This window comes from Myotis yumanensis, unplaced genomic scaffold (assembly GCF_028538775.1).
Source record: "Myotis yumanensis isolate MYYU_CA2020_CCGP unplaced genomic scaffold, mMyoYum1.0.hap1 SCAF_4, whole genome shotgun sequence".
NCBI classification, from domain to species: Eukaryota; Metazoa; Chordata; class Mammalia; order Chiroptera; family Vespertilionidae; genus Myotis; species Myotis yumanensis.
In genome coordinates this window covers 30814156-30829678 of record NW_027223755.1, presented here as the reverse complement: position 1 = coordinate 30829678, position 15523 = coordinate 30814156, and the positions used below count along the sequence as shown (strand labels likewise).

The 15523-nt window shown below is 37.0% G+C and overlaps 1 protein-coding gene across 3 annotated transcripts in view; it reads left to right on the top strand.

Moving 5' to 3' along the window:
* The window catches only part of LOC139008605 (very long chain fatty acid elongase 7), a 168096-nt gene that overhangs the window by 141783 nt on the left and 10790 nt on the right, over positions 1-15523 (top strand). For all 3 annotated transcript variants that reach the window (XM_070412020.1, XM_070412019.1, XM_070412022.1), the window contains one exon: positions 3888-4028. In XM_070412020.1, coding sequence (XP_070268121.1) covers positions 3888-4028 — 141 coding nt within the window. The remainder of the gene's footprint in view (positions 1-3887; positions 4029-15523) is intronic.

Here is a 15523-nt window from a genome sequence, read left to right as displayed (position 1 = left end):
CTGATTATAGAATGAGTTTAAAGGAATTTGTGCTTTCATTTTCTGTTGTCTGATTTTTATTCCTAAAACATGTGTTCCTAAGTATGTCCTATATTTACATGATCAGTTTGCTTAGCAGATCCTGTCTACTATTGACTTTTTACAAGGCAGTAGTTTAAGTGGGAGAGAAATGTTTTAGAAGACTAATCTGATTGGTATGCAAGATAGTTTGGAAGGAGAAGAATGCAGAGAAGCAAGAAAGACTTTCAGTAATTTGGATGTACAATGAAGGCACCTGTATCAGGGTGGTCCCTTTGAGGTTTTTCATAGGCATACAAAATCCATTTCATAGGCAGTTGATACCTACTTTATTCAATTATCCTAAGAATTATATCACTTTATCAGATTATATCACTTGATTGGATATCACAGGCACTGTGAAACAACAAATAATTGTAGTATCTCATTTAACATTACTGTTTTGGGGGGATTTTCAGAAGGCTTGACCCAAAGAAGGGATTTTAATGGTTAATGGCTTAACTCAAACCAATGGTTTTAACAAGAAGAATTTTAGTTATTTGGCTGACGGATAGCGATGATATTCTCTGGGTCTTTTGAAGCATCACAGATCACTGCAGAGAGGTAGTTTCTTTCTTCCCTTTTGGGTGAGACTAGTATGAGCAGAGATAGGTGTATAAATTCTTGAATTAGTAGATTCTATATTACTTAACTGAAGTTTGTTTTGTTTGATTATAGAATGAAATTAAAATAACTATTCAGATGATAGTGGGTGATCTCAGTGTTGATATATAAAAAATGATTATATATTATCATTCTGAGTGTGAATAGCAACATTAGTTTATGTGAAGCCCAAAGATTTCCATGTATAATTAACTATTAAAAATATTGGCCAGTTTTGGTTAATATTTTGGAACCTCTGAGATGTAGAGTTCTATGGTTTTACCTTGGGAGAGTGATTTTTATTCTTGCTCAATCATTTGAAATCACTTAAGTTTAAATTATATATTTAGCCAGAGTCGGCAGTGACAAGATAGAAGGTGTAAATGGGAGGTTAAATGGCCCATTTCTGATTTCCTGGCAAACTTAGGACTTGGAGGTTGAGGAAGCCAGAATAACAAATCTAGACTATAATATGTTGTAAAGTGTATATTAAGGTGTGGCTATAATTTTGAATTTTCAGTGATGATCAAAACTTAATGAAGAGTATAGTTTTCCCTCAAGGAAGATGTATACATAAAGCCACCAAACTTCTGCAGAAAAGGTTAGAATAACTGGAATTGCTCATCAATGGAGGGGAAATATGTGAGGAGCGACTCAGTAATGTTCTCCATGTGTGTCAGGTGGTGTAATATTAGGTGGAAATTCTTGGGACAGGAACATGTCTCATATGTAGCAAGTGCAGTGGATGGTTGGCATATTCATAAAGATGCTATTTTATGTGTCAAAGAAAACAAGGTGGTCAAAGAGCAAAGTCAGCCTTTTGATTAGTTTTATAAAATAACTAGAAGCCCGTTGCACCAAGATTCACACAACAGACCTTCCTTTCCCTGACTGCCGGCACTGGGTTTCCTCTGGCACCTGGGACCCAGGCCTTTGGTCCAGCCGCAGTGGAGAAGCCAAGCCTCCTCAGTCTTCAGTCTTCAGTCTTCACTCCGGCGGGAGCCTTCAGTCTTCGCTCTGCGCCTGCATGTGCAAGTTAACCACCATCTTTGTTGGGTTAATTTGCATAGTGGCTCTGATTGGCTGGTGGGCGTAGTGGAGTGACACCAATTTGCATGTTTCTCTTTTATTAGTATAGATTAATTTTTCCAAATTCTCACTGGTCTCCAAAATTTATTTTGAATCTGTTAAAGTTATGAACTATTTCTTACACTTTTTATTTTTAATGAGTCCAGATTCCCGTTGTGGTCATCTAATAGGGAGCAGAAAGGATAGACTGACTATATAATATTTTGAAGGCGTAGGGCCTTCTTTGTTATAAATCTGCTGCTTCCTTCTTCAAGCCTGTTTGCATTTAGTGTAGACCATGCACACATAGGCCTGGGTACTTTCATTGTTGGCTAGCCTTGTGGTTGACCACAGAATGAAGAACTAATGCCAGATAAATACAAAATCAGCTTAATTGTGATTTTTTTTCTTCTTTGTGCATGTAGATTGCAAGCATTCAATCAGAAATGGATACAAACAACTCTTCCAAATCTGTCAGGAATAGCATTTATAAAAAACTAGTTTTAAAAAATATTCTGAAGCTCAAGATAATTAAGAAATGAAAGATCTTAGAAATATGGCCTCTTCTCATAGAGCTCACTATACAGTAGTATTTTTAGGAACCACCCCCCTTTTTTTTGCATATTTTTAACAAGAATGATGGAATGTTCACAAAAGGGTACAATTGTTTAGAATGAACTGCATATTTATCCTGGGAGGGAGTAAGTCAAGGCAATATGTTTGCTTGCTGAGACATATCAAACTAACGATAGCATTTCACTTGACTTAGACTGTAATATTTTAGAGGAGGAAACAAGCAAAAAATGGTGGTTGTTTGCTGCTAGGTTAATGTGGTACCACACATAAAAATCTTTCAAAATTTTTATTATTTTAGCCAAATTATTTTAGAAGTGTACAGAATATTGAGGTAAGAAGCATTTTTTAGAGAGACCAACAAAAAGCCATATTCACTATGTTCAGTTTCCTTGAAATGTGAAGGCCCAGAATGCTTGTCTTTTTCAGTTTGATCCTTTCTAGTCATAGCAGTTCTGTAGTTAGAATTTCCTTTCAGTTTTTATTGGCTTCATCTTTCATTCTCCTGAGGGAAGAGATCTCTTTGGGTACAGTTGTTGAGTCTTGTGTTCTGCTGGCCGAGAACTGGCCAGTGCAGTTAAACTTCTTTCTTCCATGTGGTGATGGAAATAGAGAAGGCTGGCCAAACTGTTCCTCATGGGATTGCTTGCCATTTCCCTGAAGACATGGGCAGCTCTAGTTTATCTCTCCACTTAACAATGTAAATCTGTGGTCTCTGTAGGTATTGTTCCGGGCATTTGCTGCCAACTCTGAAGAGAGCTAAGCATTTCTTGTTCCTCTTTGGTCCCAAATACAAGTGGATCTTTGCCTTGTTGCTGGCATAGGGTAGGGCTAGAACGAGGTTGTTCCAGGCTTCTTATAGTTACTCCAACTTTGCAATATCTGCTTGATAAACTATCTTTTGATGGTTGGTTGGGGGTTGAGTAGGGAGTTTTATAATCAGAATGAAAGACAATGTAAAATCCCCTTTTCAAAATATCTATAAGAAAGAATGTATAAATTCTTAATCAGTCTGAAATAATTTAGAGACAGAACTTGATAATTTCACTCAACTCTGACTCTAGAATACTATAATTTAGCAATGATAAAATAATGAAAAGCTTTAAGATTGTTTTGTAATTTATCTATTACACGTGTGAGCTAATTGTTATCATGAGCTAATTGTTATGGTTAACTGTCAAGACTAGGAAAATATTGAATATTTCAAAGAATATTATTATTGTTTTCATTTAATAAAAATGCCTTTCAGAAGGACATAAAAGAAAGAGTGGGTTTCTTTTAAAATGGAAGTAAGCCAGTGATTTTTCTCATTGTGTTATAATAGATTTCAATGTAGACATAAATCATATTTGTGTAAGCAAAATGTATAATGTCAATTTATTTAATGTCAATTTTCCCCATGAAAACTTTTCTGTCATATTTGTGTAAGCAAAATGTATAATGTCAATTTATTTGATGTAAGTTTTACCCATGAAAACTTTTCTGATCTTGAATATCTGTACAGAACACACATATGCACAGAGGTTAGTACTTAATGGGTGCCCTGTTAATGTTTCTCTTTCTATCTCATTCTCTTTTTTCAATAGGGCCTATTTGTTCAGATTTGGAGCAGCCTATGTACTTAGGATTTGAGAAAGATGTCTTTAAGACCATAGCAGACTACTACGGTCACTTGAAAGAACCTCTGCTTACATTTCATCTTTTTGATGCCTTTGTCAGTGTTTTAGGTAAGTTGGAATATAATGAGCATTTATCTGCATTGAATATTGAATCATTTCATTTTCATTATCATGAGACCCCATAGCCAAACTTCCATAGTGTTTTTGAAATAAAAATTAAAAGGTACTTGCCTAGTTGGTGTCCTGCCCTTAAAGGGGGAAATGAAAATGGTTAAGCTCTATTATGAAACTCAAAGCAAGGACTACTAATTATTTCTTAAGAAAGAATAATATGTTGTATGTCATTTTTGTACAAAAAGGTATGAGTTAGTTGAGAGAGAAGAATGTAAATTTGACATTTACTGTTCATGAGTAAATCTTTTACTCTGGTTGTGATGTCATAAAAAGGTTTGAAAGGTGTATTTTCATTTAGAAATGTAATTTTTATGGAAGGAACAGATTTTTATAGAGCTATTTGTTATTTGTGACATGCAAAATATAGTAACTTGATCATTTGTAAAACTTGTTGCTATTCCTTACGTAGATTTGTTCTTCAGAATTTACACTGTCAAGAAAACATGGTGAGCCCTAGCCGGTTTGGCTCAGTGGATAGATCATCGGCCTGTGGACTGAAGTGTCCCAGTTTAATTCTGGTCAAGGGCACAGGCCAGGGTTGCAGGCTTGATCCCTAGTAGGGGGCGTGCAGAAGGCAGCCAATCAGTGATTCTTTCTCATCATTGATGTCTCTGTCTCTCTCTCCCTCTATCATCTTCTCTGAAATCAATAAAAATATATTAAAAAAATAAAAAGAAAACACGTTGAAAAGGAAAAAAAAATCAACATTTGCTGTGGGTCTTTCTGAAACTGTTTCTTTTTCTAGGAAACCAGATTTTCCTCTTGATGTTATGATTGTTCAAAAATACTACTGTTTTCTTGTCGAAAGGTTTGCTTTAATAACCAGACCATTGTGTGGGTATCATCCTCTATTATGTAAATTTTTGCAAATTAGAATACTCTTGCATTTGAGTATTGTGGGGTTAGCAATCTTCCCATTTTCTTTTCTCCCCTTTCTCCTCCTTTTAGTCTTACTTCATTCTTGGAAAGTATGGATGTTGCCATAGTATCCTAGAAAAATAAAGTATTAACAATATGTGAATAATTTACCTGGTCTCATAGCACAGTACTTTAAATTGTAAGATTTTGTAGGTTTCCTGATAATAAACAAAAACAACAATTATAAATCATGTACATAAGGGTGAATCTATTTTCAGAGAAACATTATTGATTTCAGAGTGGAAGGGAGACTGAGAGAGATATAGTAGAAACATCAATGATGAGAAAATTATTGATTGGCTGCCTTCTGCATACCCCACACCAGGGTGGGGGAATCAAGCCTCAACCCGGGCATATGCCCTGACCAGGAATATACCATGACCTCCTGGTTCATAAGTCAACGCTCAACCATTGGGCCCCACTAGCAGGGCTAATGCAGTCCTTCTTAAGTGAATATGTTTGAGACACCCTGCATTAAAAACCACATCCTTGTGTAGTAAAAGAAGAAAGTCTTCTAGATTATGATAGGCTATAATTTGTTTATATGATTAACAAAGATTATTTAATATAGAAATCCTGTTAGAGCCTGTGGAAAAAGATACCTAGAAACTGTGTATCTACAAACTAGATGTGTAGGTTGAATCTCAGGAGGGTTAACTCATTCCTTAAATGTTTTGACTTACATTGATTGGAATAAGATGCCATTAGATAAACATATTTTAAAGTAGGTAATCAATTTTGTATAGAAGCTAAAAATCCTACAACATTTTCAATGGAGATGATTTTCAGTTTTGTTAATGAATTTCTTTTGAGGTCTTTTGTTTGACCTCTAGCATGAAATAATGCTAGCCAATGCCAAAGCTGTGACACTGAGAGCAGTTAACCATTTTTGATATATGAAACAAGACATCTAAGGGTTCTTAAAAGAAAAAAAAAAGGACTTTTCAGAGATGTAAGACTTATTCTTTACTTATAATTTTAAAAAAATGATTTAATTTGGCTCAGTGGTCTGACCTAACATAATTGTCCATAATAATTAATTTTTATTTCCAAAATGACAGTTCCTTGTATTAAGATCAGAGTTCATCTGACCCTTGAATTGGGTGCATGAGGCAGGATAGCATCCTTTATTCACACTCCACACATACCCTAGATTCTGTGAAGCTTGCAATAATTTGGCATATTGAGGAAAGGGGCAGCAGATAAGAAGGAAGCACATAGGGCATGGGAGCAGGGTAGAGTACTTGTGAAAATTGGGTGCCCTATGGGTTGCATGTGGAATCTGAGATTCCACAGTAGTGTTCTGTGGGCCAATCTGGCTCATACATACATGTGGCCTGTATGTTTTGAAAAGAAATTTAATTAGTTGCCAAACTCTAAGAAACAAATTCATGTAAGAATTTATAATTTTGGATTCTTTAGAAAAATGGGAGGATCTGGCAATTCTGGGCTTGAATTTTGAGTGGCACAAACTGCTGCAGCTGTGTAGTGTCTCCACTAGAAGGAGCAAGTGTTTCAGGTACATGAATTCCAGTTTGCCAAGTCTCCAATGCTCCCCATTGCTTTTCAGACTCTAAAGCCCAGTTCACTTAATCCCCTTTGCTCCTTTATTCTATTTATCTGTTTTTGTAGGCAGTTGAGCCCAAGACTCCTGGTTTATTTGCTAGTAGGCTGTAAGACTGAGATAGTAGCTCTTTGCTGTTCCCTTCTTTCTAAATGTTAAGTTTATAAAATGCCATTGAAATTCAATAGACTGATTATATATTGGATCATCTTACTCAATAGGTTGAGATCTCCTCCTATGTTTTTAACCTAGAATTATCTATAAGGATAGTTTTCTATTCTTTGGTTCTTCTTCTTTCCTCTTATTTCTTTCTTCTTCTTTCTTCTTCTTTTCAGAGAGTGCCTAGGTAGTGTGCTTGATCAGACGGAGGGCTTTTGTCCATTTTAGTCCAAAGTTCTTACTGGTGATGCTCTCTGCTCTCAGGGCCTTGGTCTTGCTTATGACTGGAGCTTTTAAAGATGCAGCTGGGCCAAGGTAGGGATATTGAATCACCTCCAAATGTAAGGACTACAGTTATGTCACGATTGTTGGCAAAAGTGGCATTAGGTACTCCTTAAAGGTGGAAATTTAGAGAAATGCCTAGGTATTCCCGGGTTATAACTAAACACATAAGATATTTATAAGCATACTGTTAGTCACTAGGATGATTGAAAAAACTTTTGGAAAAAAATTTAATACTTTTCTCCTACCATTCAGCAGGATAAATTCCAGCTGTGTTAGAGAATTAAATGTAAAAAATTCAAATTCTAAAATATAGTTGATATTTAACTGATTTTGGGGTAGATGAAGGACTTTCTAAGCATAAAGGCAAAAAAAGTCATAAATATGCTAAAGCATTGAGACTCTTCCTGTAGGAAAGGGCATCATCTTGTGCGTGGGTGAATCTATATCCACTTTTAAGCAATTCACAAAGGCGTCTTGTTTGCCTTTCTTTAAAAGCCTCTAGAGAAATAGTCTCTCTTGCTGTGTCTTTCTTTAGGCAGGGTATTCTTTCAAATTGATGTGTAGTCTGAATTCTTTAGGCTTAGTATAAACCTTTTCCTTTTTATATCTCTTTTCAGTGAAAATGAAACTTGACATGTTTTTTTATTCCTTTGGTTGTTCAAAACTTCAACAAACCGTTTTTGAATCTCTTGTTTCCTGGCTGAACAGACATGGGCCCAGTGGCCTTTCTGGGAACTCCAGGCTCTCTAAAAGTCTTCATATTTCACTTCTTTTTTGAGGCTCCCATAAGGAATAGCTTATTGTTAACATTACACATGTTAGTGGAATGATTGGGTCTATTTTAAAAAAATGAAAATTTGTTTTCCTAATTATTTGAAAATAAAAATCTGATATAACCATTGGGGAATGATAGGGAGGACAACAAGGGAAGGTCATCATGGCCAAAGTGTCACCTAACCTCTAATGATAATAGAATATTATAAATTTTCATTGATTTTGATTTCATTTATTTCTGTCTTAAGGGACAGTTGGGTTTCTTTGAGTATTGAATTATTTACATTTATTATTCCTCAATACAGCTAAATATTAAAATGTTTTCATGACTAAAAAAACTCAGATGATTTGGTGGATTTTTAATTATCTTTTTATTATTTTATTCTTATTTCATCATTGAAAACATTTCCAAACTCAGGTAACGTGGTTTGTTGACCTAGTTGTATTGACTTTGGGCCCCAGTTTTCTCATTGATAAATGGCAGTAATGCCTGACATACTAATAGATATAAAACTTAGTGCAATGGGCAACACTTATTTTCCTACTAAAGTATCTTTTTAAAAAATATATATTTTTTATTGATTTCAGAAAGGAAGGGAGAGGGAGAGAGAGATAGAAACATCAGTGATGAAGGAGAATCATTGATCTGCTGTCTCCTGCCTGTCCCCGACTGGGGATTGAGCCTGCAACGTGGGTATGTGTCCTGACTGGGAATTGAACCGTGACCTCCTAGTTCATAGGTCAACACTCTACCCCTGAGCCACACCGGCCAGGCCCCAAAATAAATACCTTTTATTTTTGTTTTGAAAACTACAAAAATTAGAACAATGCATAAACTAAGATAGGATAATCATATGTTGCTATCTAGTCATTTCTTCTTTCAAATGATAGGAAGATTTTTATGTAAAATTATTTGTGATGGATTTTTACAATCTATGATTGAAATAAACACTATTATATCATTCTGAAAAGGAAACAAGTTACCTATGGGGCTACAGAAGGCCTATGTCATTTTCTCGAGAGAAAGAAGATTCAGTATTTTTATGATGACATTGAGATTGTAGAAATGGTGAAAGATGAGAAAGTTACTCTTTTAGCTTCCATTTTAGGAAAATGAAATGAATCAAAATGATAAAATAGTTATAACATTAAAACTCTTTGTCTGAAAATGAGAATAGAATGCTAATGTTCTTCAGAAGTTCTTAAAACTGAACCTAAAAAACCAAGACACTCCTTAATATCAGTAATACTTTATGATCTTGAAGAACCCGAAAATACTTGCTGAAGATGTCTCTTGAGTTCAACTGTGTTTATAGCTGCGTTCTCTTACGATCTTTTTTTTTTTTTTTTTTTTAATCCTGTAGTGTGCTTTTGTTAGTAAGCTTTTATTGAAAGGGGGAAAAAAGATTAGGGTAATGGTCAGCAATGAGAAAGAAATTAGGGAACAAAAATAGAGAGCACAAATTAAATTATTTTTGAGAATCTAAGTATTCCTACATGTATTTGAACTGAGGAAAGCAATACATAGCACTCCAAGATTCAAAGGCAGAACTAAAAGTGAGTCCTGCTTTGGCATTTGAACAGACTGAAGAATAACATCCTTGGGACTGGATGCCAGGAAGGACTTATGTTATTACAGATATATCAAACCTCAGCCCTTTTATCTTCTCTTTGCTACATCCATACCACTTCATGAATTACCCATGTGCTGAGTATTTTCAGTTCTTATCCTCATCTCAGATCTATCTCCTAAAATCAAGACCAGAGTATATGTCTGATTTCTGGCTGTGTATTCCTAGATGTTTGTTATACAAGAGTCTCAGTTCAAACTCAGTAGTTCCCTAAGCCATTATTTCAGAAACTGGGTGTTGGATGTGAAATCTATGTGATAGAATGGCATTAAGAAATAAAAAATGACATCCTATATAATAAAAGCCTAATATGCTAAGTGTCCGGTTGACCAGTCAGCTGTTCAACCAATCAAAGTGTAATATGCTAATGATATGCTAAGGCCGCTCAACCACTCACTATGATGTGCACTGACCACCAGGGGGCAGATAGTCGACTGGTCAACCAGTTGCTATGATGTGCACTGACCACCAGGGGGCAGACGCTCCGACCGAAAGGTTAGCTTGCTGCTGGGGTCCAGCTGAGCGAAACAGGCTGGACATACCCTGGAGACCTCCCACAGTCCCTCCTTGGCTGGCCAACCTTCAGTGTCTCTCCGGCCCCGATCATGCACCAGTGGGGTCCCTCGGCTTGGCCTGTGCCCTCTCACAATCTGGGACCCCTCAGGTGGTGTTGGAGAGCTGGTTTCGGCCTGATCCCGCAGGCCAGGCCGAGGGACTCCACTGGTACACAAATTCGTGCACCGAGCCTCTAGTAGAATAATAATAAAATATCAGAGTGTATAAAATGTAGTAAGAATAGGTATTTTTATGAATATTATTGTTTTATACACCTATGAATATGCATATGTATTGTTATGATGTAAAATATATTTCTTAATTTTAGTTGTAAACTACTTAAAAAAACGCACACACCTCTAACTTTTATCTCTACCTACCTATATAGTAAGGTGATTGTGAGGATTTAATGAATGTGAAAGCTTCTCAGAAAGTATAATATTGCTCAAGTATTACTAGTATTAATAGTTCATTATGACAGATGCTTATATTATGCATGGTTTGTCCTTTATGCTTAGCTAAAACAACACATGGTTTGTTCTTTACACTTAGATTAAAAATGCCTTTTAACTGTGGCTCATATTGAGTTATAGAGTTATATTCAGTTTTTCATTTCTATTGTGAAATTAGCATTTTAAAGTGGTGTGAGTTTCTTCAGGCATAAACTACATTCTATTTTTTACTTAATGAGAGGAAACTAGCAGTAGTTATCACCTGGCTTTCATTTTGAACTCTCAAGGAAATTGTTTTGAAGTGTCCTCCTTGGTATAAAAGAGCCAGTTTCAGTTTTAGCTGTGTTCAGAAATTCTTTGTGCTTTTTATTGTCTCTAATCTTTGCCCCCAAATTGAAGAATGTAGAATGGTATTTTCTTTGACTATCTGCTTATTAAATGTTTGTGTTACTCTTTGAACCAGCATTTCTACTTCTAGGCACTTATCCTTAGGAAATAATTGACCACATGGAAAAAGTGGCACAGTATTTAGGAGTCCATTCCCTAAACTATATGGGCTCAGAACCACTAACTAGCTGTGCATTTGGGAAAATGACCTAATCTCTCTCTTCTTTTTAAAAAATCTTTATTGTTGAGAGTATTGGGAATGTAAAATGACTCAGCCATTTTGTAAACTTTTGGTGGTTCCTTAAAAAGTTAAATATGGAGTTACCATTTGATTCGGCAATTCCACTTTTAGTTTTATACCCCAAATAATTGAAAACATATGCCTACACAACTTGTACATGAATGTTCATAGCAGCATTACTCAGAATAGCCAAAAAGTAGAAACAACTGAAATGTCCATCAAATGATGAATAAATAAAATGTAGCATATCCACACAAAGGAATATTATTCAGCCATAAAAAGGAGTAAAATACTGTTACATGCTATAACATGGATGAATCGTGAAGACATTATTCTAAGTGAAAGAAGCCAGACTCAAAATTACATATTGTATGATTTCATTATATGAAATGTTCAGAACAGATAGATCTATAGAGACAGAAATGATTGGTTTCCAGGGGCAGGGGAGAAGATTATGGGAAGTAACTGCTAATAGGAATGGGGATTTCTCTTTGGAATGACAGACATGTTTTTTGAATGAAATAGTGGTTAGGTGCATAGCTTCATGTATATAATAAAAACCCCCACACAAACCCACAAAGAGAACAAACCCACTGAATTGTACACTTAAAAAAAGATAGTCTCATAAAAAAAAAAAGAAATAAGAAATAACCAAATTGAACTTTAGGAGTTAAAAAAAAATACAGTATTGCAAAGGAAAATCTCATTGGATGGGATTAGGAACAGATTAGACAATGCAAAAAAATCAAGGAACTTAAGTATTAACATAGCCATAAAAGCTAGCCTGAACAAAGTATGGAGAGAAAAAAAGACCTGTGAGTGGGGACTAAACTGAACAGCCTCAGTGACATGTAGGACAGTAAATATCAAGCAGTCTGTTACACATAAAATCCCTGAAGGAGGCTCCTCAAACTGGCTCACATCCTTTTGCCACATCCCCATCATTCTTACAGCACTGGCACTGCAGGCTCATGTTGTACTTCTTTTCCAATCCGTGGAACCAGCCATTTCTTCAAGGATTCTTGGTTCCTTTTAGTAAAGTGATATTTAGAAGCTAAGACCTAGTGCTAGATGTGTTCATTATTATTGGAGGTATTGCTCATAAAAAGAAAATGTTCTTAAATAGCACTTAAAAAAGGAACCCTGCAATTTGATTTCCACCAAAATACTATTTGAGAGATGGTGGTGGTGTTAAATTGGCAGAACAGAGACTAATATAAAACGCATCCATGTGCCCATCCTCCCCAATTTAACAATAGATTTTGCATATGTTCTATATGTAGAAGCAAAATATTTAGCAAATTGCTTTCCAGAGCGGTTCCAGCAATTTACAAACCCATTAGCATTATACTTCTATTTGACCATTTCCTTACTGATACTTGGTTTCATCAAGTTTTTTAATTTTTCTAATCTGGAAAGGAATCTTATTGCTATTTATTGGTAATGTGGGTTTCTTCTTGGGTGAAAGATTTTTTCTATCCTTTACCTATTTTTTTCTTTCTCTCTCTCTCTCTTTTTGTCATTCTAAAATATATATTCTGAATGCTAGTAGTCTTTTTTTACCTTCAGTCTGACAGATACCATTTCATAGTCTGTGACTTGTCTTTGATTTTAATCACAAGATAAAGAGCTTTTGTGTTTTACTTTGTCAAATTAATTTGTGTGTCTCATGAAGTCTTTCTATCTTGCTTTCATAAGGAGCTTCTATAATTCTAAGATTTTTAAAAATATGTTTTTATTGATTTTTTTAGAGAGAGGAAGGGAGAGGGACAGAGCTTGAACCCCAATGGAGGGCATGCAGGAGGCAGCCAATCAATGATTCTCTCTCATCATTGATGTTTCTATCTCTTTTACCCTTTCCCTTCCACTCTGAAATAAAAAAAATATTTATTAAAAGTAATAAATATAAAGCCAAATTTTTTAATTTTGATGAAATGCATTTTATAATTTTCTTTTATGGTTCATACTTTTTGTGTCTAAAGAAATCTTTGCCTACCTTTAAATATTATATTATTTCACATATAATGTTACTACGTTGCAATAATATTTTTTCATTTTTTCCCTTTGTACTATTTCCTACATATGTTTTTTAATAACACTTTATAAATCCTACTACACATTGTTATTTCTTCTTTAAACAGATATTTTTCCTTCAAAGAAATCAAGAAACATAAAGCAAGTTTTATCTACCCACATATTAATCTCTTTTGGTATTCTTCATTTCTTTGTGTAGATCCAGGTTTTCATCTGATAACATTTTCCTTTTGCTTGAAAAGTGTCCTTAACATTTTTTATAGTATAGGTCTATTGGGAAACAAATTCTGTGCTTTTTTGGAGGGGGGACAGAGAGCTCTGAAAAGTATTTGTTTTGACTTATTTCTGAAAGATATTTTCAATGGATATAAAATCCTGTGTTAAAAGTTTTTGTTCTTTCAGCACTTTAAAGTTGTCTATGGTAATTCCTTATTTTTGTTCCTCTGGGCATAATGTGTCCTTTTTTCCTCTGACCACTTTTGAGGTTTACTCTATCTTGAGTTCTATGATTTTTAAGAATTTAATTATAATATGCCTTTATGTGATTTTCTTTGTGTTTATTATGCTTTGATTCATTGAAGTTTTTTTTATCTATTCATTTAGAGATTTCATCAAATTTGGAAACTTTGGGGCCATTATTTCTTCAAATAATTTTTCTACACCTCCTTCCCCTTTTCTAATTATACATGTGTTAGATCATTTGATATTTTTACAGATGTTGCTGCAGCTTTGTTCATTGCCCCCTTTCCCCCCACACACTTTTTTCTCTCTCTGTTTCTATTTTGGCTAAAGTTTATATTACTGTGTGTCTAACTTTTTTGATTTTTTTCCACAGTATGTAATCTGTAATGGTTTTTATCTAGTGAATGTTTGAGGCTTGGTATTTTTCATCTCTAGAATATCCATTTGGTTCTCTTTTATATTTTCCACTAGAGGCCCAGTGTACAAAAATCTGTGCACTCGGGGGTGGGGAGGGGAGTCCCTCAGCCTGGCCTGTGCCCATTTGCAGTCCAGGACCCCTTGGGGGATGTGCACCTGTCGACTTAGGCCCACTCCCCGGGGGATCAGGCCTAAGCTTGCAGTCAGACATCCTTCTGCAGCCAGGGAGCCTTCAGGGGATGTCTGACTAAAGGCTCAGGCCCCCAAGGCAGCTGTGATGAGGAAGCTGGGGTGACAGAGGAGCCATGCTGTCCCGCCCCGCCACCCTGCATTGGGTTGCACACGGAACGCCTGGGCGGGCAGGTTGATCGCTGCTGCCCTGCCCGGCCGCCCCGGGTTGGGTCGTACACGGGACACCCGGGCGGGCCGGCTGATCGCTGCTGCCCCGCCTGGCCACCCAGAGTCGGGTCGCACATGGGACGCCTGCCACCCCGGGTCACAGATAGCAGGCCCGAATGGCGACAGAGCAGGCGGGATGGCGCTGTCCCGCCACACCACCCTGGGTGTCAAATAGGCCTGCATGGCGACAGGGCAGGCAGGATGGCACTGACCCGCCATACCACCCTGGGTGTCAAATAGGCCTGCATGGCGACAGGGCAGGCGGGATGGCGCTGTCCCGCCACACCACCCTGGGTGTCAAATAGGCCTGCATGGCGACAGGGCAGGCGGGATGGCGCTGTCCCGCCACACCACCCCGGGTGTCAAATAGGCCTGCATGGCGACAGGGCAGGCGGGATGGCGCTGTCCCGCCACACCACCCCGGGTGTCAAATAGGCCTGCATGGCGACAGGGCAGGCGGGATGGCGCTGTCCCGCCACACCACCCCGGGTGTCAAATAGGCCTGCATGGCGACAGGGCAGGCGGGATGGCGCTGTCCCGCCACACCACCCCGGGTGTCAAATAGGCCTGCATGGCGACAGGGCAGGCGGGATGGCGCTGACCTGCCACACCACCTCGGGTGTCAAATAGGCCTGCATGGCGACAGGGCAGGCGGGATGGCACTGACCCGCCCTGCCTGCAGTGTGCAAATTGCCGCCATCTTTGTTGGCGGTTAATTTGCATATCGTGCTGATTAGCCAATTGGAGGCGTAGTGAAGGTACTGTCAATTACCATGTTTGTCTATTATTAGATAGGATTTCTCTCCTCACTGTGTTTATATTTCTTTTAAATATATGAACATAGAATACCTATGAATATATATCATATTTTTTTGCTACTTCCTTTATCTGTCATTCCTGAATTACTTTTTACTCTGGCAGCTGTAGATTGTGAGTAACAAGGAGGAAGTTCAGATAAAGTAGCAGTTGGAACTGGTAAGAGTTAATTAAATTCTAGATCTCTTTCTCCACAAAGCCTTCCACTTTTTCCATGAAGCCTTCTATCACATTAGTCCACAAATCCCTGTGTTTTTTTTTCAATTATAGAGAGTCAAATTTCACCTTATCTTATGTTTCTGAAAAGTATTTGTACATACAGGGTGGGGCAAAAG